The sequence below is a fragment of the Oncorhynchus gorbuscha genome, linkage group LG22, assembly GCF_021184085.1.
Source record: "Oncorhynchus gorbuscha isolate QuinsamMale2020 ecotype Even-year linkage group LG22, OgorEven_v1.0, whole genome shotgun sequence".
NCBI lineage: Eukaryota > Metazoa > Chordata > Actinopteri > Salmoniformes > Salmonidae > Oncorhynchus > Oncorhynchus gorbuscha.
In genome coordinates, this window is record NC_060194.1 from 32,356,296 (window position 1) to 32,381,969 (window position 25,674).

General features: G+C 43.4%; 2 protein-coding genes across 2 annotated transcripts; both read left to right on the forward strand.

Moving 5' to 3' along the window:
* Positions 1 to 509: 509 nt before the first annotated feature.
* myadmb (myeloid associated differentiation marker b) lies at positions 510 to 9,688 on the forward strand. Its single transcript, XM_046321414.1, has 2 exons — positions 510 to 631; positions 7,195 to 9,688. Exon 2 carries the CDS (start codon positions 7,322 to 7,324, stop codon positions 8,204 to 8,206), a length of 885 nt encoding a protein of 294 aa, XP_046177370.1. The 5' UTR covers positions 510 to 631; positions 7,195 to 7,321; the 3' UTR covers positions 8,207 to 9,688.
* A 152-nt stretch (positions 9,689 to 9,840) lies between these two features.
* Positions 9,841 to 13,792, forward strand: ftr66 (finTRIM family, member 66). Its single transcript, XM_046321412.1, has 6 exons — positions 9,841 to 10,453; positions 11,229 to 11,324; positions 11,487 to 11,720; positions 11,985 to 12,144; positions 12,268 to 12,327; positions 12,504 to 13,792. Exons 1-6 carry the CDS (start codon positions 9,860 to 9,862, stop codon positions 13,031 to 13,033), a joined length of 1,674 nt encoding a protein of 557 aa, XP_046177368.1. The 5' UTR covers positions 9,841 to 9,859; the 3' UTR covers positions 13,034 to 13,792.
* The last annotated feature ends 11,882 nt before the right edge of the window (positions 13,793 to 25,674 follow it).

Consider the following 25,674-nt stretch of genomic DNA (forward strand, 5'->3'; position numbering starts at 1 on the left):
CGTCCCCGCAGGAGGCCTTTTGTCTTTTGGTACGCCGTCATTGTCAATAAGAATTTGTTCTTAACTGTCTTGCCTAGTTAAATGAAGGTCATCCGATTAAAAAAAAAATGCTACTACCAGGTGTGCAACATAATACAAATAATGTGAGCAAAAAAAATAATAGTAGTACATGCAAAATAATGTATTATTTGGTAGCCTAGCCAATGATGACATCATTCTGTAGCCCTCACCACTCTATCTTATCCCATAGCAGGACGTTGCTGCTTTAAATTGGAACCATCACGCCAAATTAAGCAATAATAACCAAATGACAATCAATTAAATGAATTAAAATGTAATTATTTCATTGACATTATTTCATTAATTTATACCAGGTTGTTAATATAAAGATTATTAATCTAAATGGAGGAGGGTGGTATCGGATGACTCGCAGTAGAAAGATGTGGAAATAACGCTTGAGACTTTTCATACCTAATTTGGTTGCAATGGGCGGGAATCTGGGGGGGGAGGGTTTTTTCTCACTATGACTGTGTTAAATTCAGGACTAGGAAGGCTACCAGTGTAAATTCGTATTCGATTAGAGATCCTGAGAGAGAACGAAACATTTTGCAGTCCCAAAACTAACGATAAGGTAATACATTTTTGTTTCAGAGTTATATTTGAGATTGTGGAATAGAATACTGGTCAATCCGAGAGTTAGCGTAGTTTTTATACATGTTTTCTATAGCATGTTCTACAAACAGTTGAAACTTGGCCTACCTGCATGCTTTTCTATAGTTTTAACAGTCTATTGAAAATAATTATTTTCACCGTGAGCGCTGGAAATAAAACAACTTTTGCACGGGATCAAGTAAATTGCTTATTATTAGCAGTATTTAGGACACAAGATAGGATGGTCAAGAAAATAACTGCTGCGGTGTTGTAAAACGTGTTTGCCAAGGAAATGTTTTTGTTTTCTATGAATGACTTGATGGTGGATGCACTCGTTTTTTTGTAACACTGGGAAACTCCAATGCGCGGCACAATTTGCACTTCACGCATCACCTCGGACTGTGGTTGTCAATGCCCAACCAGAATAACGGGAGGATAACGGTAGGCAACAGCTGCCAGAATAACGGGGAAGTTGTAAACCGATTTTAGCTGACTCTTTTGAATGAGGGCTCTGATATACACTACATGGCCAAAAGTATGTAGACACATGCTCGTCGAACATCTCATTCCAAAATCACGGACATTAATATGTAGTTGGTCTCCCTTAGCTGCTATAAGAGCCTCCACTCTTCTGGGAAGGTTTTCCACTAGATGTTGGAACATTGCTGTGGGGACTTGCTTCCATTCAGCCATGAGCATTAGTGAGGTCGAGCACTAAATCCAATCAAATCAAATTGATTTATATAGCCCTTCGTACATCAGCTGATATCTCAAAGTGCTGTACAGAAACCCAGCCTAAAACCCCAAACAGCAAGCAATGCAGGTGTAGAAGCACGGTGGCTAGGAAAAACTCCACAGAAAGGCCAAAACCTAGGAAGAAACCTAGAGAGGAACCAGGCTATGTGGGGTGGCCAGTCCTCTTCTGGCTGTGCCGGGTGGAGATTATAACAGAACATGGCCAAGATGTTCAAATGTTCATAAATGACCAGCATGGTCGAATAATAATAAGGCAGAACAGTTGAAACTGGAGCAGCAGCATGACCAGGTGGACTGGGGACAGCAAGGTCTTAGGGCTCAGGTCCTCCGAGAGAAAGAAGGTGAGAATTAGAGAACACACACTTAGATTCACACAGGACACCGACTAGGACAGGAGAAGTACTCCAGATATAACAAACTGACCCTAGCCCCCCGACACATAAACTACTGCAGCATAGGAAGGATATAACCCCACCCACTTTGCCAAGCACAGCCCCCACACCACTAGAGGGATATCTTCAACCACCAACTTACCATCCTAAGACAAGGCTGAGTATAGCCCACAAAGATCTGATGTTGGGCGATTAGGCCTGGCTCGCACTAGGCATTCCAATACATCCCAAAGGTGTTCGATGGAGTTGAGGTCAGGGCTCTGTGCATCCAGTCAAATTCTTCCAGACCCATCTCGACAAACATTTCTGTATGGACCTCGCTTTGTGCACGGGGGGGGCATTTTCATGCTGAAACAGGAAAGGGCCTTCACCAAACTGTTACCATAAATTTGGAAGCACAGAATCATCCAGAATGTCATTGTATGCTGTAGCGTTAAGATTTCCCTTCACTAGAACTAAGGGGCCTAGCTCGAACCATGGAAAAACAGCCCCAGAGCATTATTCCTCCACCAAACTTTACAGTTGGCACTATGCATTGGGGCACATAGCGTTCTCCTTCCATCCGCCAAACCCAGATTCGTCCAGACCATGTGTGATTAATCACTCCAGAGAACACATTTCCACTGCTCCAGAGTCCAATGGTGGCGAGCTTTACACCACTCCAGCCGACACTTGTCATTGCGCATGATGATGTTAAGCTTGTGTGAGGCTGCTTGGCCATGGAAACCCATTTCATGATGCTCTCGAAGTTTGTGTGGTGACGTTGCCTCCGTAGGAAGTTTGGAACTAGTGAGTGTTGCAATCGAGGACAGACCATTTTTATGCGCTACACGCTTCAGCAGTCCAGTTCTGGGAGCTTGTGTGGCCTATCACTTCGCGGCTGAGCCATTGTTGCTCCTTGAAGTTTCCACTTCACAATTACAGCACTTAGTTGACGGACAGGTCTAGCAGAGCAGAAATTTGACTAACTGATTTGTTGGAAAGGTGGCATCCTATGATAGTGCCACGTTGAAAGTCACTGAGCTCTTCAGTAAGGCCATTCTACTGCCAATGTTTGTCTATGGAGATTGCATGGCTGTGAGCTCAATTTTTATACACCTGTGCTGAGCACTTGTTGGCAGCTTTTCCTTCACTCTGGGGTCCAACTGATCCCAAACCATCCCAATTGGGTTGAGGTCGGGTGATTGTGGAGGCCAGGTAATATGATGCCGCACTCCATCACCCTCCTTATTGGTCAAATAGCCCTGACTCAGCCTGGAGGTGTGTTGGGTCATTGTCCTGTTGGAAAAACAAATGTTAGTCCCACTAAGCACAAACCAGATGAGATGGCATATCACCACAGAATGCTGTGGGAGCCATGCTGTTTAAGTGTGCCTTGAATTCTAAATAAATCACTGACGGTGTCACCATGAAAGCGCCATCACACCTCTTCCTCCATGCTTCATGGTGGGAACTACACCAAAAATCTCAAATTTAAACTCATCAGACCAAAGGACAGATTTCCACCGGTCTAATGTCCATTGCTCATATTTCTTGGCCCAAGCAAGTCTCTTTTTATTATTGGTGTCATTTAGTAGTGGTTTCTTTGCAGCAATTTGACCATGAAGGCCTGATTCATGCAGTCTCCTCTGAACAGTTGATGTTGAGATGGGTTTGTTACTTGAACTCTGTGAAGCATGTATTTGGGCTGCAATTTCTGAGGCTGGTAACTCTAATGAACTTATCCTCTGGGTCTTTCTTTCCTGTGGTGGTCCTCGTGAGAGCCAGTTTCATCATAGCGCTTGATGGTTTTTGCAACTGCCGCCTTTACTGACCTTCAGGTCTTAAAGTAATGATGGACTGACGTTTCTCTTTGCAAATTTGAGCTGTTCTTGCCGTGTTATGTACTTGGTCTTTTACCAAATAAGGCTGTCTTCTGTGAACCAACCCTACCTTGTCACAACACAGTTGATTGGCTTGGACACATTAAGAAGGAAACAAATTCCACAAATGAACTTTTAACAAGGCCCACCTGTTAATTTAAATGCATTCCAGGTGACTACTTCATGGAAGCTGGTTGAGAAAATGCAAAGAATGTGCAAAGCTGTCATCAAGGCAAAGGGTGGCTACTTTGAAAAATCTCAAATATAAAATATTTGAGATTTGTTATATAACACTTTTTTTGTTTAGTTTACTACGTGATTCCATATGGGTTATTTCATAGTTTTGATGTCTTCGCTATTATTGTACAATGTAGAAAATAGTAAAAATAAAGAAAAATCCTGGAATGAGTAGGTGTCCAAACTTTTGACTAGTACTGTACTTTTGTGCGTATACATGCATGCATACATGCATACAGTTGAAGTCGGAAGTTTACATACACTTAGGTTGGAGACATTAAAACTAGTTTTTCAACCACGCCAAAACTATATTTTGTGTAAAGTTGGTTAGGACATCTACTTTGTGCATGACACAAGTTATTTTTACAACAATTGTTTACAGACAGATTATTTCACTTATAATTCACTGTATCACAATTCCAGTGGGTCAGAAGTTGACATACACTAAGTTGACTGCCTTTAAAAATCTTGGAAAATTCCATAAAATGATGTCATGGCTTTAGAAGCTTTTGATAGGCTAATTGACATAATTTTAGTCAATTGGAGGTGTACCTGTGAATGTATTTCAAGGCCTACATACCTCTTTGCTGAACATCATGGGAAAATCAAAAGAAATACACCAAGACCTCAGGAAAATAATTGTAGACCTCCACAAGTCTGGTTCATCCTTGGGAGCAATTTCCAAATGCCTGAAGGTACCACGTTCATCTGTACAAACAATAGTACGCAAGTATAAACACCATGGGACCAGCCATCATACCGCTCAGGAAGGAGATGCGTTCTGTCTCCTAGAGCTGAATGCACTTTGGTGCGAAAAGTGCAAATCAATCCCAGAACAACAGCAGAGGACCTTGTGAAGATGCTGGAGGAAATGGGTACAAAAGTATCTATATCCACAGTAAAACGAGTCCTATATTGACATAACCTGAAAGGCCACTCGGCAAGGAAAAAGTCACTGCTCCAAAACGGCCATAGAAAAGCCAGACTACGGTTTGCAACTACACATGGCGACAAAGATCGTACTTTTTGGAGAAATGTCCTCTGGTCTGATGAAACAGAAATAGAACTGTTTGGCCATAATGACAATCGTTATGTTTGGAGGTAAAAGGGGGAGGCATGCAAGCCGAGGGAACACCATCCCAACCGTGAAGCACGGGGGTGGCAGCATCATGTTGTGGGATGCTTTGCTGCAGGAGGGACTGGTGCACTTCACAAATAGATAGCATCATGAGGAAGGAAAATGATGTGGATATATTGAAACATCTCAAGACATCAGTCAGGAAGTTAAAGCTTGGTCGCAAATGGGTCTTCCAAATGGACAATGACCCCAAGCTTACTTCCAAAGTTGTGGCAAATGGCTTAAGGACAACAAAGTCAAGGTATTGGAGTGGCCATCACAAAGCCCTGACCTCAATCCTATAGAAAATTTGTGTGCAGAAAAGAGTGCGAGCAAGGAGGCCTACAAAACTGACTCAGTTACACCATCTCTGTTCGGAGGAATGGGCCAAAATTCACTCAACTTATTGTGGGAAGCTTGTGGAAGGCTACCCGAAACAACATTTGACCCAAGTTAAACAATTTAAAGGCAATGCTACCAAATACTAATCGAGTGTATGTAAACTTCTGACCCACTGAGAATGTGATGAAAGAAATAAAAGCTGAAATAATTCATTCTCACTACTATTAATTCTGACATTTCACATTCTTAAAAGAAAGTGGTGATCCTAACTGACTTAAAACAGGGAATTTTTACTATGTTTGAGTGTCAGGGATTGTGAAACACATTCAATTAAACTCAGTTTATGTAAACTTCCGACTTCAACTGTACATATACATACATTTAATAGTGTATTTTTTGTGAATATAGTCTACTATTGATCAGAACATGTGGAAGCAAATATTTCCCCTTATTATTGCAGCTGAACTATGGAGCATGATGAAACATGTGAACATCTCCAGCCTGGGAGCCCATAGCTCTTTAACTGAATTATGGGTGAAATCGAGTTAACCATATTGTCATAACAACGCTCGTGACCCTGGCTGCAAACAAACACTGAGTCTCCTCACCCTCGTGTGTGTGTGTGTGTGTGTGTGTGTGTGTGTGTGTGTGTGTGTGTGTGTGTGTGTGTGTGTGTGTGTGTGTGTGTGTGTGTGTGTGTGTGTGTGTGTGTGTGTGTGTGTGTGTGTGTGTGTGTGTCAATTTGACTAATATCCTGTTTTCTCTCCTGCCCAGGCTGTTTTTCCTAACATTCAAGTAATGGCAGGGAGGGGATGGATTTTCCATTACTGCCTTCCATATGGTTTTTCTAGTGTGTGTGTGAGAGAGAGAAGGGACTTGGCACCTTTGACCCAGTTTGCAGTTCGGGCAGCAGTCTGCACATCTGGGATAAATCAACGAGTTGGAAAATCTTACGGGGAAGAGAAATGGAGAACAAGGGAGGGGCAGAGAGGGAGGGAGGGAGGTGACTCACTGCTCTGCTATTCCTCATGTTTAAAATGTGTCCTTCTGAGGTTAAGGCACAGGGCTTTCCCCATTTTTCCATTTTTTTCTCCTCGTACTTCTCCTCATACTTTTCAGCTAGCCTTTTCTGCCTGACTGTTTTGGTCACTCTCACTTTGAGTTTGTCCATTTTTCATATCTTAATTCATCTGTCTGTTTCCTCTCTTTCTCTCTCCATATCCCCCCCCCACTCTCTGTCCCCTGCTGTTTGAACAACTTATTTTATTAATGTGTTCTGTTTAATCTGTTTATGAGTCCTTCAACCGTATGTAAACTGGGAACATGGACTCTACTATTACTTGTGGGGGATAGTGGGAGGGAGCAGCCCTGAGTGTCTCTGGATGTTGGGACTGTTAGTGGATGAGGCCCTTCCGCAGAGGCTGATGACAGATTGGCTGAGAGGTCGGGTAGAGGTCTCAGCACCACATCTGTCTGAAGGGGGGGGGGTGAAGGAATGTCCAGTGACACGGACTCACTGACTCACAGAACAGGAATCCCTCAGCTGGTAAAGCACTCTCACAGAGTATAAAACTGAAGAGAATCCATACTTTTGATTTTCCTTGTACAAGGTATCAAAATAGGATTTTTATTTTTAACTTTCATGTTGAGATGGAGATAATGACACATTGCTACTGTTGCCCTCATGAGTCCAAATATGATATCTCATCAAGAATGTACATTGAAAATCATAATGGAATCAATACTTGCTTTGAGATTTAAATAAAAAATATGAATGCATGCTGTCAATTTGTTCTTTGTTACTGACAGCTGCTCTCTATTCTGTGTCTCCTTATAGATCATTCTGCCACAGATGCACCAAGAACTGTAGGCCTAGGATATTTCACAGAAACACCTACATCTCTGGCCAATTCAGCCCTTCAGTCTAACCCGTCCTAGTTGTCAAGCATCATCCATATCTCATCATGCCGATAGTGGTGATGCACTCCAACCCCCTGTTCTGGGTGCGTTTGTGTGCTCTGATCTTCTCCTGTGTGGCTTTTGCTGTGACCATCCATGGGGCTGAGCTCAAGCACGGTACAGGGGACTGGTGTGTGTTCTGCTGGGCCTTCAGCTTCGCTGGGACTCTGCTGGTGTTGCTGGTAGAGCTGTTTGGCCTGCAGACCCGTGCCCCCGTCTCCTGGAAAAACTTCCCCATCACCTTCGCCTGCTATGCCTCCCTGCTCTGCCTCTCTGCCTCTATCATCTTCCCCCTCTATTTCCTCAAGGGCCAGACCTCCCGCAACGAGACTCATAACTACCGCATCGTGGCCACCGTCTTCTCCTGCCTGGCCACCATCGCTTACATGAGTGAGGTGAGCATCAGCAAAGCCCGGCCAGGTGAGGTAGCAGGTTACATGGCCACCGCCCCGGGTCTGCTGAAGGTGTGTGAAACCTTTGTGGCCTGCGTCATCTTTGTCTTCATCAGCGACCCGGTGTCCTACAACTCTCATGCTGCACTGAGGTGGTGCCTGGCCGTCTACTGCATCTGTTTCATCCTGTCGGCGGCCATCATTGTGCTGTGTATCTGCGAGTGCACTGGCTGCCTGCCTTTCCCCTTCGCCCGCTTCCTGTCTGCCTACGCCCTACTGGCTGTCATCATGTACCTCTCCGCTACCATCATCTGGCCCATTTTTACATTTGACAAGGAGCACGGGGGCACTTCCTCCAGGCCCACGTTCTGTGGTAACAGTCAAGGGCTGTGTTCATGGGACAAGAAGATGGCTGTGGCTGTGCTCACTGCAGTCAACTTTGTGCTCTACCTGGCAGACCTGATCTACTCTGCCCGACTGGTGTTTATTACTGTGTGAGCAAAAGGCATAGAGGGGAAGAAGGAGAAGAGGTAGTTGATTTTGAGTGGGATGGAGAGGTTGAGGGGTAGAAATGAAGAGGTGAAGAAAGAGGGAGAAACAAAGAAACTGCTTACTGTATTTTGTGTCATTTATATATCAATGTTAAGCCATTAGTCGCCTCCACACATAGAGAAAGACTCAATTATTTCTTATTTCATGCAAAAGGAAAAGTCGTTACACAACGATTTTATGGACCCAAGAACTATGATCAGATGGAACAGATGTTTCCTAAGTTTGAGCTCTGATTATCTGACACACAAATGTAGTATTCCAAAGACAGGATGGATCTGCTGAGTATGTTGACATTACTATAGATCATGTAAAGTCTTACAAATTTCAATGGTCTTTTAATAAGCATGACTTTTTACATGATGGAAAACTGTAGGTAGATTTTACAGAACAACTCACACCTTCCTAGTTTGTTTAAGATGAGTTACGAAGGGATAGAAGTAATTCAATCAAACCCCGAAGTAATTCCTAGAAGATTGGTACACTGCTCCAAATGTTTTCAAGACATGAAGTAGAACACAGTTTTTGAATTAATGTAAAGATATACTCTGTTAGTGTAGGTTTTTTGCTAATTTTACATTCCTGTTTTTACCCTTTTTTAAATGTTTATATTTTCATATTCTGCCAAGCTACATGTCAGGAGTATATTGTATGTTGAAATAATATATGCATACGGTAACTGAATTAAAACTCACTGTGTAATAAACAATTACTGTTTGACACTTATGTGTTTGTAGGCTATGACGTCTCCAAAAAACAACATCTTAGAATAAAAACAAAACGTTGTTAGGAAAATGTATTATTCTTAATCTGGTCCATTGCGTTGTACTTCTGTAACAGTCTGCTCGTGTGGATGAGAATGTCCACTTTGTCAGAGAGGGAGACATTTGCTGCATCGTCCTCACTACTTCCTGCTGTTACTAAACATGAGGGGTTTTCCCCTGCTGTGCTTGTTGAGACTGTGCGTACCACATCAGTGTTATGGGAACATACAATCCAGTGTTCAGGAAAAGCAATGTGATAAATTATAGCAGGGTTTGTCAACTGGGGGCCCACGGGTCATTTTATTTAGCCCCCAAGTTTTTTGAACCCCCCCCCCCACACACACACACACACCACCAAATTTTAAATGATTTGACATAAAGGACTAAAAACACCAGCAAATCAACTTCAACTGTTTTTTATTTATTTTGGGAATCTGTTTCAAAATGATTTCCACACATAACAGAGTGAGTAATGTGATTTGTATACACAGCTACTTTTCAAATTATGTTTGAGTCAAATGTTATCTGTTTGGGCATCTTGCAGTCAATTTGCAGTCTACAGTCTGGCTGAATGTAGTTGATGATCCCTGAATTATAGCCTATGTATATCTGTCTTTGTCCTTGTTAATTGAACAAAATAAACGAACACTTAGGTTTTCTTAATCTCTCTCTCTCTCTCTCTCTCTCAAATGTGCGCGCACACACACACACACACACACCAAACCGCTGTGGGAGGTGTGGTTGTGGGTTGCTGCTTTGTATACACTATGTAGGTTTATAAAAGGGATGCCACAGGTGGCTCCAGAGAAGCTTATACAATCTGTCTCTGTGGTAGAGAATGGCACAAACAGGTCCTCTGGATAGAGGGCAATTGTGCTGCTCAATTTGTCTGGAGATACTGAAGGAGCCAGTAGCTCTTCCCTGTGGACACCGCTACTGTATGGGCTGTATCAGGGCCTGCTGGGGTGAAGATGACTCCTCTTACATCTTCAGCTGTCCTCAGTGCAGACAGACCTTCACTCCAAGACCAATTCTGAAGGGAAACCTCATTTTGGCTGAGATGGTGGAAAAAGTGAATACAGGAGGACTCCAAGCTGTACCCTCTGGTCAACGCTGCCGGTACGCTGAAGCTGGAGATGTGGCGTGTGATATCTGCCTCGGTGGTCAGATCAAAGCCACCAGATCCTGCTTGGTGTGTCTGGCCTCTTACTGTGCAGCTCACCTCCACACTCACAACGAATCTCCTGCCCTTAAGAAGCACACCCTGGTTGAAGCCACCATGCCACTGCAGGGGCGGATCTGCTCTCATCACGATAGACTACTGGAGATCTACTGTCGTACTGATCAGCAGTGTGTCTGTCTGCTGTGTGTGATGGATGAACACAAGAGCCATGCTACCGTCTCAGCTGCAGCAGAAAGCACCAAGAAACGGGTAAGGACTGAAAAACAATATTGTCCTTCAAACTCAGTTGTTTAACCATGACAGAATATGTACATTTCTGAAAGTATGTTATGTGCATTAAGAATACTTATGCCCATTCCTATGACTGGTAACTATAAGGAAGTTGTATGTTTGGTGCCTTCTATACTGGGAGTGATGGATATCATTTGAACAATGTGAACATTTCCCTGATAATGATCAGAGTTGAGGCCATAAAATCTAAAGGTTAGAGGTACATTTCTATCAATAGAACTTCCTTTCCCAAATTCAAATGTTAACTCTGTATCTGACACCTGCCCATATGTAACCAGGGGTCTGAGGAAGTTATCCTATCCTGAAGTAAGGTGTGTCAGGTGCCTGTCATCGGTTCAGTCAGTTGCTTTGAATGTGGCACCATACACTGTTTCCACATGCAAAACCTCTTCATCTCTTTTGACTATCTGACTGAGATGATGTGCCAATGTGTAACATGATTCTCTTAAGGGAAGGCTACATTTTCCCTTCATCCATAGCCTAGCTGTTACTGGTTATAGAATGTGTAGGTCATTTTATGACTCAATGTGTCCATTTTGAGTAGGCTTTTTTTCATTTGAGGAATGTAGAATGTAAAAAGGAAAAAAAGAATGTATGGAGAGTGTTATGGAGACTAAACAACCTCACAGCTTTCATCAGCTAAATATTCAATTTGACAAAGCGAACGACCATAAGATCATGAGCCCCAAATATTTACTAAGGTAGGCTTGTGGGTGTGTCCTTGTCCCTGCAGAGGCAGCTGGGGAAGACGAGGAAGAAATCCAAACTGAGAATGCAAGCCAAGGAAAAGGAACTGCTGGATCTGAGACAGGCTCTGCAATCACTGAAGGTGATGCACTGTGGCGATCCGTAGAGCAATGGCAGCCATGGCCAAGTCCCAAGCGACTTTCGAGTATTAATAAGCTAATATTTTAGTGGATGGGGGAGGTTTTGGGAGTTTGTTCATACTTGGCTAAATGTTATATCTTGACCACACTCTGTCTCCCACCAGCACTCTGCACAGACAGCAGTGGAGGACAGCCAGAAGATCTTTACTGAGCTGATCTGCTCCATAGAGAGAAGGTGCTGTGAGGTGAGAGAGCTGATCAGAGCCCAGGAGAAGACTGCAGTGAGTCAGACTGAAGGGCTCATACTGAGACTGGAGCAGGAGGTGGCTGAGCTGAGGAAGAAAGACTGTGAGCTGGAGCAGCTTTCACACACAGAGGATCATATCTATTTTCTACAGGTAGCATCACTGCTGCTCTGGCTTCGGTATAATTAAGGTGTCCAGTGTTTTTCATAAAAAATCCTACAATGTGATTTTCTGGATTTTCTTTTCTCATTTTGTCTGTCATAGTTGAAGTGTACCTATGATGAAAATTACAGGCCTCTCATCTTTTTAAGTGGGAGAACTTGCACAATTGGTAGCTGACTAAATACTTTTTTGCCCCACTGTATTTGTATCTTGTAATCCATCCCACACTTTGTCTTCCACTCTCCTGGGTTCTAGAACTGCCAGTCAATCTGTAAATCGACTGAACTCACAGACACACCCAGAATCACAGTGGTTCCTCTGCTGGATTTCGGTCAAGTTCGAGCCTCTGTATCAGCACTCCAGAAGAGATTGGAGGACCTGTTGAAAGGGGAATGGCCCAAAATATCCAGGGCAGGTGAGACTGGACACTTTACTGTAATTCACTCTATATTGCATTAAAGCTGTTTTAAAAGTACAGATTTTTTTTTCTCTATGGAACATTACTACTCTTCACTGTCTAATTCGTATTCCTCTGTAGCGGGCACAGTGAAACTCCTGCAGTGTCCAGAGCCCCGGATCAGACCAGAGTTCTTATACTGTAAGTCGGTTTCAACTCCATTAATAGCCAGAGCGCTGCATCTGCTCTTAGCTCAGGGCTAAATCTGCATTGTGGCGGTGCTCTACGGATTCCATTCATCTTCTTGTTACCGTTCCTTTCTTATAGTGTAGTACACTGACTCCTCCTTTCATACCCTTCATCTTCTTTCCTCGTAGATTCCTGTCAGCTCACACTGGACCCCCGGACAGCCCACAGGGACCTGAGTGTGTCTGAGGAGAACAAGGTGGTGACAGTGAGGGCCAGGGACCACTCCTGCCTGGAGCACCCAGAGAGGTTTGATCACTGGAGCCAGGTGCTGTGTACTGAGGCCCTGTCAGGGCGCTGCTACTGGGAAGCCGAGTGGAGCGGGAGTGGCATCAACATGGCTGTGGCATACAAAGAGATGACCAGGAGAGGAGAGGGCAACGACTCCCACTTTGGACGCAATGACAAGTCCTGGAGTTTGTTCTGTTCCAGAAAAGGTTGTACCATCTGGCACAATAACGTGGCCACTAGAATACCCACTTCAACCTCCTCTAGGATAGGAGTGTACCTGGATCACAGGGCAGGAAGTCTGTGTTTCTACAGCGTCTCTGACACAATGACCCTTCTCCATAGAGTCCAAACCACATTCACTCAGCCCCTCTATCTTGGCTTTGAGTTTATGTGTTTCGGAGTCTTCGTTAAATTGTGCCAGATGGAGTGAAAGCGAAACAGCTGAGAGAAAGGCAGTAGCATGTGCGAAAATGTGTTTAATGGTGAAGTTAATAATTGATAGTCTCAAATCTTGCTCACCCCAGTTTGTATTTGTTTATTACTGAAGAGTTAAAGTATAGTTTAGTAGTTTAGTTACTGTAGAGTTTTTATAATTTGTATTTTGCTGGCAAAACAAAGTACAATAATTTCAATGCAAATTCTGCAAATACCTTCTTGTGAAATTAAAAGAAAAGTCTATCCTGTTCCCCCATTCTCTAATCTGACTGTCATCACATCCCCATTATGTTGATTCGAAATTGTCATATTAAGGGCAATATCAATAGCACTGATATTTGTGTTTTTAAAACACATTTATTGTGCTATGTTTTTATCAAAAGTATCACAAGAAACCTCCGTGGCAACAGCACAGCAGTGTGCAAAAGTCCAGTCTGTTGCGAAATTGTCACGCCCTGACCTTGGAGATCCTTTTTATGTCTCTATTTTGGTTTGGTCAGGGCTTGAGTTGGGGTGGGCATTTCTATGTGTTGTGTTTCTATGATTTTCTATCTCTATGTTTTGGCCTGGTATGGTTCTCAATCAGGGACAGCTGTCTATCGTTGTCTCTGATTGGGAACCATACTTAGGTGTCTTTTTTCCCCACCTGTCTTGGTGGGAAGTTAACTTTGTTTGATGGCACATAGCATGAAGCTTCATGGTTTGTTTGTGTATTGTTTAGCCGGTGTCGTTTTGAGTTAATAAAGAGAAAATGTACGCTCACGACGCTGCACCTTGGTCCAGTTCCTTCAACAGCCATGACAGAAATAGACATGAACAAATGTCATACTGTCTCTCATGCACACACTCACGAACAGGGCCGGAAGTTCCTTTTTCTTTGTTACACAGTAACCACACCTCCTGTAAGTACAACATAATTCCTAAATTTTCTCTATCAAAAGAAATCAATACGGTTCTCTCCCTCTCCCTCTCTGAAATGTCGCAGGCAGAGGAACTCATCTACCAAGATCAACTTCTCTGTCCAGTGTGTCTAGATGTGCTAGGAAATCAAGTGGCTATCCCCTGTGGACACAGTTACTGCATGCCCAGCTAACAACAAACACTGGAGAATGGAGAATGTTCCCTTAAGAGTCTCATTAGGTCCTTAACTAACGTTTTCATAGGATGTGCAAGGTATTTTTCAGATCATTCCCTTAATGTCAAATAGAACTCACCCAAAACGTGGTTACCATTTTCTCAGAACTTAAGATATTGTTATAGACATGTTTAATGGGAACGTTTCATGAACATTCATGCCCAGTTTTCTGAGGGTTAAGAGAGTATTCCATCAACATCCACAGAACATGGTTGCCATGTTCTTAGAACGTAAGATATTAATGTTCTAGACACGTTTCATGAACATGTATGTGTCTGCCCAAAACAGCTATACACATCACTGTTGCTGAGCCAATCAAGGCCCTGATTAGTAAACCATTGATAACTTTTTTTCTGTTGGTAAGGATATTCACACACAGTGCTTTTAACTTACACATTTGGCATACATGATTACATTGTGCATGTTCATTCATACATGAATTATTATTAAACATGTACTCACCTGGGATTTGAACTCGCATCCTCTTAGTTCACAGTACTCCGATCTCTACACCACCATGTCCATGTCAGGTATCAGTTAATCTGACTATTCGCTCATCATTGATTTCATTGACTTATTTCAGCAATTAAAGTGCTTTCTGTATACAGATGGATCTTTATTTGATCACTCTTTGGTTGATGAGAATTTTCCTCCACAGAAGGAAATGCAAACTTGTTATGTACTCAAGGTTTAAAACAGCTTCTAAAGTTTGTATTTTTAACTATAAAATATCAGACTTGATTGGCCCTAATGTAAAATGTGTCAACCCCTACAAAAAATATCCATGAATTATAATCCACATAATAATTATCACTACCTGTAGCTGCAGGATTATTTTCCTGCTGTAGCAAACTGGCTCAAATTAACATCCTACATCTGTAGTTATCTAATATTTGTGGGGCATATTAACCTGTTTTAATCATACTCAATCACTATGATCAATAAAATATTTTCTTGAGTGTACTTTTAACAGAGCTGAGATTTAATTTAAAGTGCATTCATCCTATTGCTTACACCTATCAAGTTGTTTCAGATCTACCCAAGTACTGCCTAGGGAGGAGGGGTTAGGGTTTCTTCTGGACAGGGCCTACAGTGCCTTGAGAACGTTTTCATTCATTTTGTTGTTACAGCCTGAATTCAAAATGATTAAATATACTTTTTTTCTCACCCATCTTCACACAAAACCCCATAATGACAAAGTCAAAAAACATGTTTTTAGAAATGTTTGCAAATGTATTGAACATTAAATACAGAAATATCTAATGTATGTAAGAATTCACACCCCTGAGTCAATACTTATAAACTCTGCAAAAAAAGAAACGTCCTCTCACTATCAACTGTGTTTATTTTCAGCAAACTTAACATGTGTAAATATTTGTATGAACATAAGATTCAACAACTGAGACATAAACTGAACAAGTTCCACAGACATGTGACTAACCGAAATTGAATAATGTGTCCCTGAACAATGTGGGGGGGTCAAAATCAAAAATAACAGTCAATATCTGGTGTGGCCACCAGCTGCATTAAGCATTGCAGTGCATCTCCTCCTCATGGACTGCACCAGATATGCCAGTTCTTGCTGTGAGATGTTACCCCACTCTTCCACCAAGGCATCTGCAAGTTCCCAGACATTTCTGGGGGCATGGCTCTAGCCCTCACCCTCTGATCCAACAGGTCCCAGATGTGCTCAATGGGATTGAGATCCGGGCTCTTCGCTGGCCATGGCAGAATACTGACATTCCTGTCTTGCAGGAAATTACGGACAGAACGAGCAGTTTTGCTGGTGGCATTGTCATGCTGGAGGGTCATGTTAGGATGAGCCACATGAGGGAGGAGGATGTCTTTCCTGTAACGCACAGCGTTGAGATTGCCTGTAATGACAACAACCTCAGTCCGATGATACTGTGACACACCGCCCCAGACCATGACGGACCCTCCACCTCCAAATTGATCCTGCTCCAGAGTATAGGCCTCGGTGTAACACTCATTCCTTCAACGACAAACGCAAATCCGACTATCACCCCTGATGAGAGAAAACCGTGACTCGTCAGAGAAGAGCACTTTTGCCAGTCCTCTCTGGTCCAGTGAAGGTGGGTTTGTGCCCATAGGCGACATGGTTGCCGATGATGTTTGGTGAGGACCTGCCTTACAACAGGCCTACAAGCCCTCAGTCCAGCCTCTCTCAGCCTATTGCGGACAGTCTGAGCACTGATGGAGGGATTGTGCGTTCCTGGTTTAACTCGGACAGTCGTTGTTGCCATGCTGTACCTGTCCCGCAGGTGTGATGTTCGGATGTACCAATCCTGTGCAGGTGTTGTTATACGTGCTCTGCCACTGTGAGGATGATCAGCTGTCCGTCCTGTCTCCCTGTAGCGCTGTCTTAGGTGTCTCACAGTACAGACATAGCAATTTATTGCCCTGGCGACATCTGCAGTCCTCATGCCTCCTTGCAGCATGCCTAAGGCACGTTCACGCAGATGAGTAGGGACCCTGGGCATCTTTCTTTTGGTGTTTTTCAGAGTCAGTAGAAATGCCTCTTTACTAAGTTTTCATAACTTTGACTTTAATTGTCTCCTGTCTGTAAGCTGTTCGTGTCTTAACGACCATTCCACAGGTGAATGTTCATGAATTGCTTATGGTTCATTGAACAAGCATAGGAAACGGTGTTTAAACCCTTTACAATGAAGATCTGTGAAGTTATTTGGATTTTTACGAATTATCATTAAAAGACAGGGTCCTGAAAAAGGGCCGTTTCTTTTTTTGCTGAGTTTAGCTGGGAATCTAAGAGCTTTCCACACCTCTGTCAAATTGGTTGTTGATCATTGCTAGACAACCATTTTCAGCTCATGCCATAGATTTTCAAGTAGATTTAAGTCAAAACTGTAACTCAAAAACATTTTCTTCTTGGTAAGCAACATCAGTGTAGATTTTGCCTTGTGTTTTAGGTTATTGTTCTGCTGAAAGGTGAATTCATCTCCCAGTGTCTGGTGGAAAGCAGACTGAACCAGGTTTTCCTCTAGGATTTTGCCTGTGCTTAGCTCCCTTTCAATTCTTTTTTATCCTGAAAAACTTTTACAAGCTTACCCATATCATGATGCAGTCACCACAATGCTTGAAAATACATGTAGAGTGGTACTCAGTAATGTGTTGTATTGGATTAACCGCAAACATAACACTTGTAGTGTTGCTTAAGTGCCTTGATGCAAACAGGTTGCATGTTTTGAGATATTTTGTATTCTGTTCAGGCATCCTTCTTTTCAATTTGTCCGTTGTGGTGTAACTACAATGCTGTTGCTTCATCCTCAGTTTTCTCTTATCACAGACATTAAACTATGTGACTGTACTTTTTTAAAGTAACCATTGGCCTCATGGTGAAATCCTTGAGCGGTTTCCTTGCTCAAGTTAGGAACAACGCCTGTATCTTTGTAGTGACTAGGTGTATTGATACACCATCCAAAGTATAATTAATAACTTCAACATGCTCAAATGGATATTCAATGTCTGCTTAATTTTTTTTTACCCATCTAACAATAGGTGCTCTTCTTTGCGAGGCATTGGAAAACCTCCCTGGTCTTTGTGGTTAAATCTGTGTTTGAAATTCACTGCCCGACTGAGGGACCTTACAGATACGTGTGAGGTACAGAGATGAGGTAGTCATTCAAAAATCATTTTAAACACTGTTATTGCACACATAGTGAGTCCATGCAACTTATGTGATTCGTTAAGCACATTTTTACTCCTGAATTTATTTAGGTTTGTCATAACAAAGGGGTTGACTACTTATTGACTGAAGATATTTCTGCTTTTAATTTCTTATGAATTTGATCTAAATTGAATCAATTTCAAATTCAGGCTGTAACACAACAATATGTGGAAGAATCAAGGGGCAATAAACAAAGACGCATAAATAATGTTTTTTTAAGTGTTGTAACGAAATTTCCATATTACAATCAAAATGTCTGATAAATGCTATTCAAAATGGCAATAATGACATGAACATATATTGTTAAGAATGTGAGAGCACTAATGAAAAACGTCCTAACAATAAGGGATATCTCTAAGCACATTCCTTAGACCGAGGTAAAGTTGGTTATATATCCACACATTCAGACATTCAACAGACATTCGCCAAAAGCCATTTCAAAATGTAAAAATAAATAACTTAATTCACCGTTTGTCACAGAATCATCAAACAAATTATGATTTATTTTATTAATGTCTAGTATACTTTACAACCTTTGTTTTGAGTAGAAATTCCAGTTGTGACTTGATAGAAATACATAATCTATAAAATGCCATTTAAAGTGGTAAAAATCAATGACTAACTCACTGTTTGTCACAGGAACATCAATCTAGGTATGATTTATTATATAAATGTCTTGTATACTTTTACAACCTTTGTTTTGAGGAAAAATTCCAGTTTTGACTTGATAGAAATACATAACTTCTATAAAATGCAATTTAAAACTATATAAATCAGCAACGTTTTCTCTGATTATGACATAATCATCAAACTAGGTATGATTTGTTCTATAAATGTCTAGTATACTAGTATACGTTTACAACCTTTGCTTTGAGTAGAAATTCCAGTTTTGATTTGATAGAAATACATAAAATCTCAAATTGTATTTAAAGATTAAGAAATTGTTATGCAGGTGAATGAGGACCCAAAAGCGACTTGACGAAAACAGAGTCTTTAATCCAGTTTAAGGAAATAGCAATACTCCTAGACAAATCGGAGCGGTAAATAAAGCATAAAAACAATTTCACTCGTAATCACGAGAACTGACTGGAGACTCGATAATAAACTGCAGGTTGCCTCGGGAAGGCACTTGACCGTAGCAGACTCAGACACCTGCTCACCACGCAGCATCTGAGGGAAACACGACACGACAGGGCGATACAAAGACACAGCACGGTGAACAATTGACAAGGATCCGACAGGGCAGAAACGGAAAACAAGGGGAGAAATAGGGACTCTAATCAGGGGAAAAGATAGGGAACAGGTGTGGGAAGACTAAATGATTGATTAGGGGAATAGGAACAGCTGGGAGCAGGAACGGAACGATAGAGAGAAGAGAGAGAGGAAGGGAGAGAGAAAAAGGGGAACGAACCTAAAAAGACCAGCAGGGGGAAAACGAACAGAAGGAAAAGCAAAATGACAAGACAATATAAGACAAAACATGACAGTACCCCCCCCACTCACCGAGCGCCTCCTGGCGCACTCGAGGAGGAATCCTGGCGGCAACGGAGGAAATCATCAATCAGTGAACGGTCCAGCACGTCCCGAGACGGAACCCAACTCCTCTCCTCAGGACCGTAACCCTCCCAATCCACTAAGTATTGGTGACCCCATCCCCGAGAACGCATGTCCATGATCCTACGTACCTTGTAAATAGGTGCGCTCTCGACAAGGACGGGAGGGGGGGAGGGAAGGCGAACGGGGGTGCGAAGAAAGGGCTTGACACAGGAGACATGGAAGACAGGATGGACGCGACGAAGATGTCGCGGAAGAAGCAGTCGCACAGCGACAGGATTGACGACCTGGGAGACACGGAACGGACCAATGAACCGCGGAGTCAACTTATGAGAAGCTGTCGTAAGAGGAAGGTTGCGAGTGGAAAGCCACACTCTCTGGCCGCAACAATACCTTGGACTCTTAATCCTACGTTTATTGGCGGCTCTCACAGTCTGTGCCCTGTAACGGCAAAGTGCAGACCTCACCCTCCTCCAGGTGCGCTCACAACGTTGGACAAACGCTTGAGCGGAGGGAACGCTGGACTCGGCAAGCTGGGATGAGAACAGAGGAGGCTGGTAACCCAGACTACTCTGAAACGGAGATAACCCGGTAGCAGACGAAGGAAGCGAGTTGTGAGCGTATTCTGCCCAGGGGAGCTGTTCTGCCCAAGACGCAGGGTTTCTGAAAGAAAGGCTGCGTAGTATGCGACCAATCGTCTGATTGGCCCTCTCTGCTTGACCGTTAGACTGGGGATGAAACCCGGAAGAGAGACTGACGGACGCACCAATCAAACGACAGAACTCCCTCCAAAACTGTGACGTGAATTGCGGACCTCTGTCTGAAACGGCGTCTAACGGGAGGCCATGAATTCTGAACACATTCTCGATGATGATTTGTGCCGTCTCCTTAGCGGAAGGAAGTTTAGCGAGAGGAATGAAATGTGCCGCCTTAGAGAACCTATCGACAACCGTAAGAATCACAGTCTTCCCCGCAGACAAAGGCAGACCGGTAATGAAGTCTAGTGCGATGTGAGACCATGGTCGAGAAGGAATGGGGAGCGGTCTGAGACGACCGGCAGGAGGAGAGTTACCTGACTTAGTCTGCGCGCAGTCCGAACAAGCAGCCACGAAACGGCGCGTGTCACGCTCCTGAGTCGGCCACCAAAAGCGCTGGCGAATAGAAGCAAGAGTGCCTCGAACACCGGGATGACCAGCTAACTTGGCAGAGTGAGCCCACTGAAGAACAGCCAGACGAGTGGAAACAGGAACGAAAAGAAGGTTACTAGGACAAGCGCGCGGCGACGCAGTGTGCGTGAGTGCTTGCTTAACCTGTCTTTCAATTCCCCAGACTGTCAACCCGACAACACGCCCATAAGGAAGAATCCCCTCGGGATCAGTAGAAGCCACAGAAGAACTAAAAAAGACGGGATAAGGCATCAGGCTTGGTGTTCTTGCTACCCGGACGGTAAGAAATCACAAACTCGAAACGAGCGAAAAACAACGCCCAACGAGCTTGACGAGCATTAAGTCGTTTGGCAGAACGGATGTACTCAAGGTTCTTATGGTCTGTCCAAACGACAAAAGGAACGGTCGCCCCCTCCAACCACTGTCGCCATTCGCCTAGGGCTAAGCGGATGGCGAGCAGTTCGCGGTTACCCACATCATAGTTGCGTTCAGATGGCGACAGGCGATGAGAAAAATAAGCGCAAGGATGAACCTTATCGTCAGACTGGAAGCGCTGGGATAGAATGGCTCCCACGCCTACCTCTGAAGCGTCAACCTCGACAATGAATTGTCTAGTGACGTCAGGAGTAACGAGGATAGGAGCGGACGTAAAACGTTCTTTTAGAAGATCAAAAGCTCCCTGGGCGGAACCGGACCACTTAAAACACGTCTTGACAGAAGTAAGAGCTGTGAGAGGGGCAGCAACTTGACCGAAATTACGAATGAAACGCCGATAGAAATTAGCGAAACCTAGAAAGCGCTGCAACTCGACACGTGACCTTGGAACGGGCCAATCACTGACAGCTTGGACCTTAGCGGAATCCATCTGAATGCCTTCAGCGGAAATAACGGAACCGAGAAAAGTAACGGAGGAGACATGAAAAGAGCACTTCTCAGCCTTCACGTAGAGACAATTCTCTAAAAGGCGCTGGAGAACACGTCGAACGTGCTGAACATGAATCTCGAGTGACGGTGAAAAAATCAGGATATCGTCAAGATAGACAAAAACAAAGATGTTCAGCATGTCTCTCAGAACATCATTAACTAATGCCTGAAAAACAGCTGGCGCATTGGCGAGACCAAACGGCAGAACCCGGTACTCAAAATGCCCTAACGGAGTGTTAAACGCCGTTTTCCACTCGTCCCCCTCTCTGATGCGCACGAGATGGTAAGCGTTACGAAGGTCCAACTTAGTAAAGCACCTGGCTCCCTGCAGAATCTCGAAGGCTGATGACATAAGGGGAAGCGGATAACGATTCTTAACCGTTATGTCATTCAGCCCTCGATAATCCACGCAGGGGCGCAGAGTACCGTCCTTCTTCTTAACAAAAAAACCCCGCCCCGGCCGGAGAGGAAGAAGGCACTATGGTACCGGCGTCAAGAGACACAGACAAATAATCCTCGAGAGCCTTACGTTCGGGAGCCGACAGAGAGTATAGTCTACCCCGAGGAGGAGTGGTCCCCGGAAGGAGATCAATACTACAATCATACGACCGGTGAGGAGGAAGGGAGTTGGCTCGGGACCGACTGAAGACCGTGCGCAGATCATGATATTCCTCCGGCACTCCTGTCAAATTGCCAGGTTCCTCCTGAGAAGTGGGGACAGAAGAAATGGGAGGGATGGCAGACATTAAACACTTCACATGACAAGAAACGTTCCAGGATAGGATAGAATTACTAGACCAATTAATAGAAGGATTATGACATACTAGCCAGGGATGACCCAAAACAACAGGTGTAAAAGGTGAACGAAAAAATCAAAAAAGAAATAGTCTCACTGTGGTTACCAGATACTGTGAGGGTTAAAGGTAGTGTCTCAAATCTGTTACTGGGAAGATGACTACCATCTAAGGCGAACATGGGCGTAGGCTTGTCTAACTGTCTGAAAGGAATGTCATGTCTCCGAGCCCATGCTTCGTCCATGAAACAACCCTCAGCCCCAGAGTCTATCAAGGCACTGCATGTAGCACCCGAACCGGTCCAGCGTAGATGGACCGACATAGTAGTACAGGATCTAGATGGAGAGACCTGAGTAGTAGCGCTCACCAGTAGCCCTCCGCTTACTGATGAGCTCTGGCTTTTACTGGACATGAATTGACAAAATGTCCATCAAATCCGCAATAGAGACACAGGCGGTTGGTGATCCTCCGTTCCCTCTCCTTAGTCGAGATGCGAATACCTCCCAGCTGCATGGGCTCAGTCTCTGAGCCAGAGGAGGGAGATGGTTGCGATGCGGAGCAGGGAAACACCGTTGACGCGAGCTCTCTTCCACGAGCTTGGTGACGAAGATCTACCCGTCGTTCTATGCGGATGGCGAGAGCAATCAAAGAGTCCACACTGGAAGGAACCTCCCGGGAGAGAATCTCATCTTTGACCACTGCGTGGAGTCCCTCCAGAAAACGAGCGAGCAGCGCCGGCTCGTTCCAGTCACTAGAGGCAGCAAGAGTGCGAAACTCTATAGAGTAATCCGTTATGGATCGATCACCTTGGCATAGGGAAGCCAGGGCCCTAGAAGCCTCCCTACCAAAAACTGAACGGTCAAAAACCCGAATCATCTCCTCTTTAAAGTTCTGGTAATTGTTTGAACAATCAGCCCTTGCCTCCCAGATAGCTGTGCCCCACTCTCGAGCCCGGCCAGTAAGGAGTGAAATGACGTAAGCAACCCGAGCTCTCTCTCTAGAGTATGTGTTGGGTTGGAGAGAACACAATATCACACTGGGTGAGAAAGGAGCGGCACTCCTTGGGCTGCCCGGAGTAGCAAGGTGGGTTATTAACCCTAGGTTCCGGAGGCTCGGCAGACCAGGAAGTAACAGGTGGCACGAGACGAAGACTCTGGAACTGTCCAGAGAGGTCGGAAACCTGAGCGGCCAGGTTCTCCATGGCATGACGAGCAGCAGACAATTCCTGCTCGTGTCTGCCGAGCATGGCTCCTTGGATCTCGACGGCAGTGTTACGAGCGTCTGTAGTCGCTGGGTCCATTCTTAGGTCGGATCCTTCTGTTATGCAGGTGAATGAGGACCCAAAAGCGACTTGGCGAAAACAGAGTCTTTAATCCAGTTTAAGGAAATAGCAATACTCCTAGACAAATCAGAGCGGTAAATAAAGCATAAAAACAATTTCACTCGTAATCACGAGAACTGACTGGAGACTCGATAATAAACTGCAGGTTGCCTCGGGAAGGCACTTGACCGTAGCAGACTCAGACACCTGCTCACCACGCAGCATCTGAGGGAAACACGACACGACAGGGCGATACAAAGACACAGCACGGTGAACAATAGACAAGGATCCGACAGGGCAGAAACGGAAAACAAGGGGAGAAATAGGGACTCTAATCAGGGGAAAAGATAGGGAACAGGTGTGGGAAGACTAAATGATTGATTAGGGGAATAGGAACAGCTGGGAGCAGGAACGGAACGATAGAGAGAAGAGAGAGAGGAAGGGAGAGAGAAAAAGGGGAACGAACCTAAAAAGACCAGCAGGGGGAAAACGAACAGAAGGAAAAGCAAAATGACAAGACAATATAAGACAAAACATGACAGAAATGGCGAATGTCTGTTGAATGTCTGTTGAATGTACGAATGTGTGAATATAAAACTAACTTTACCTTGCTATTCTTTGGAGATATCCTTTATTGGGAGATTAGTTAGGGTGTTTGTCATTGGTGCTCTCAAATTGTTATTAATATATGTTAATGTCATCATTGCAGTTTGGAATAGCATTTATCAGACATTTCTATTGTTTATATGGAAATGTATTTTTTTCCAAGAACACTTGGAAATATGATTTATGCATCTTTGTTTATTACCATAATGTCGAAAGATTTCTCCTCTTTCATACGTTTCTGGAACTTTGGCTACCAGCTTTGTGCCTCTGAGAAACAGATGCTTTTCAGGTTTGATGTGGTGTTTCTAGATGGAGAGATCAATGCTGCCTTTGCAGTTTGTCTAAAATGTTGATCTCTTTCTCCTCAATTAACTCAAAAATAATGGGAGCACTTCCACAAGGAAAAAGTTAAGTGTGGACACAACACAGTTGACATCTTTCTTAGATTTCCGGCTTTAAGATAGCCTACAGCATGAATTCTGTTAGCATGAGACAAGACCTTAAAAAATATATATAACACACCGGTAGAGAGATGTTTCTGAATGTAATATACGGTTTACTTGAAAAAGTAACTTTAATAATATTACAATTTTTGAATACAGTAACTTGTCATAGTACTCCGTTACTCATAAAAGTAATACAACTGTAAGTAATATATTACCCCCAACATTGGTCCCCAGTGAATTCTTTGCAATTTGTCTATTTTGTCACGTAAAAACTTGGAGATGGACCTATGTATTGTGTATTGTTTTGGTATAACTGACATCATCATTGCTTAAATGGCAAGTGTGAGAAAGTACAGACATGCTACTGCAAAGTTATGATATTCTGAGAATATGGAAACAATGTTCTAGGTATGTTTCTATCAGAAGCAACACTACCAGCAACACTACCAGCAACACTACCAGCCTCCAATTGGCTCATTCATCCCTCCTCCTTTCCCCTGTAACTATTCCCCAGGTCGTTGCTATAAATTAGAATGTGTTCTCAGTCAACTTACATGGTAAAATAATGGTTAAATAGAATAGAAATACCACCTGGACCATGCTTCAGTTACAAATGAGGAATGTTAAAGATATAAATGCAGTGACGAGAGCTGAAGTGATTACGTATCAAAGACACGTTTGTTCTACATGGTATACTGTATGTGGTGTTGATTTCAAAAATGTTATCTTTGAGATTCTCAGTTATCTAGAATTCTATCAATTCCCATCTTTCAATGAGAAACACATTTTAATTAGATCAGATAGGTTTGTTGTAACTGTTGCCAAATAATGACTTTAACATATAATGCTAAGAATACGATGAGTCCCTAAGTGGGTCTCTAACTGAGCCCACCAGCACCAATGACAAACACTCTAACCACTGTACAAATAAGGGATATCACTATGTGTTTTAACAGAGCTGAGATTTTTTTTTTTTTTTTTTTT

Bases quoted from the DNA above. Each gene is read 5' to 3' on its own strand.
- ftr66 (XM_046321412.1), top strand. From the start codon at position 9,860: ATGGCACAAACAGGTCCTCTGGATAGAGGGCAATTGTGCTGCTCAATT. The intron at 11,721-11,984 runs GTAGCATCACTG...CCTGGGTTCTAG, and splicing joins ATCATATCTATTTTCTACAG to AACTGCCAGTCAATCTGTAA. The intron at 12,145-12,267 runs GTGAGACTGGAC...ATTCCTCTGTAG, and splicing joins GCCCAAAATATCCAGGGCAG to CGGGCACAGTGAAACTCCTG.
- myadmb (XM_046321414.1), top strand. From the start codon at position 7,322: ATGCCGATAGTGGTGATGCACTCCAACCCCCTGTTCTGGGTGCGTTTG.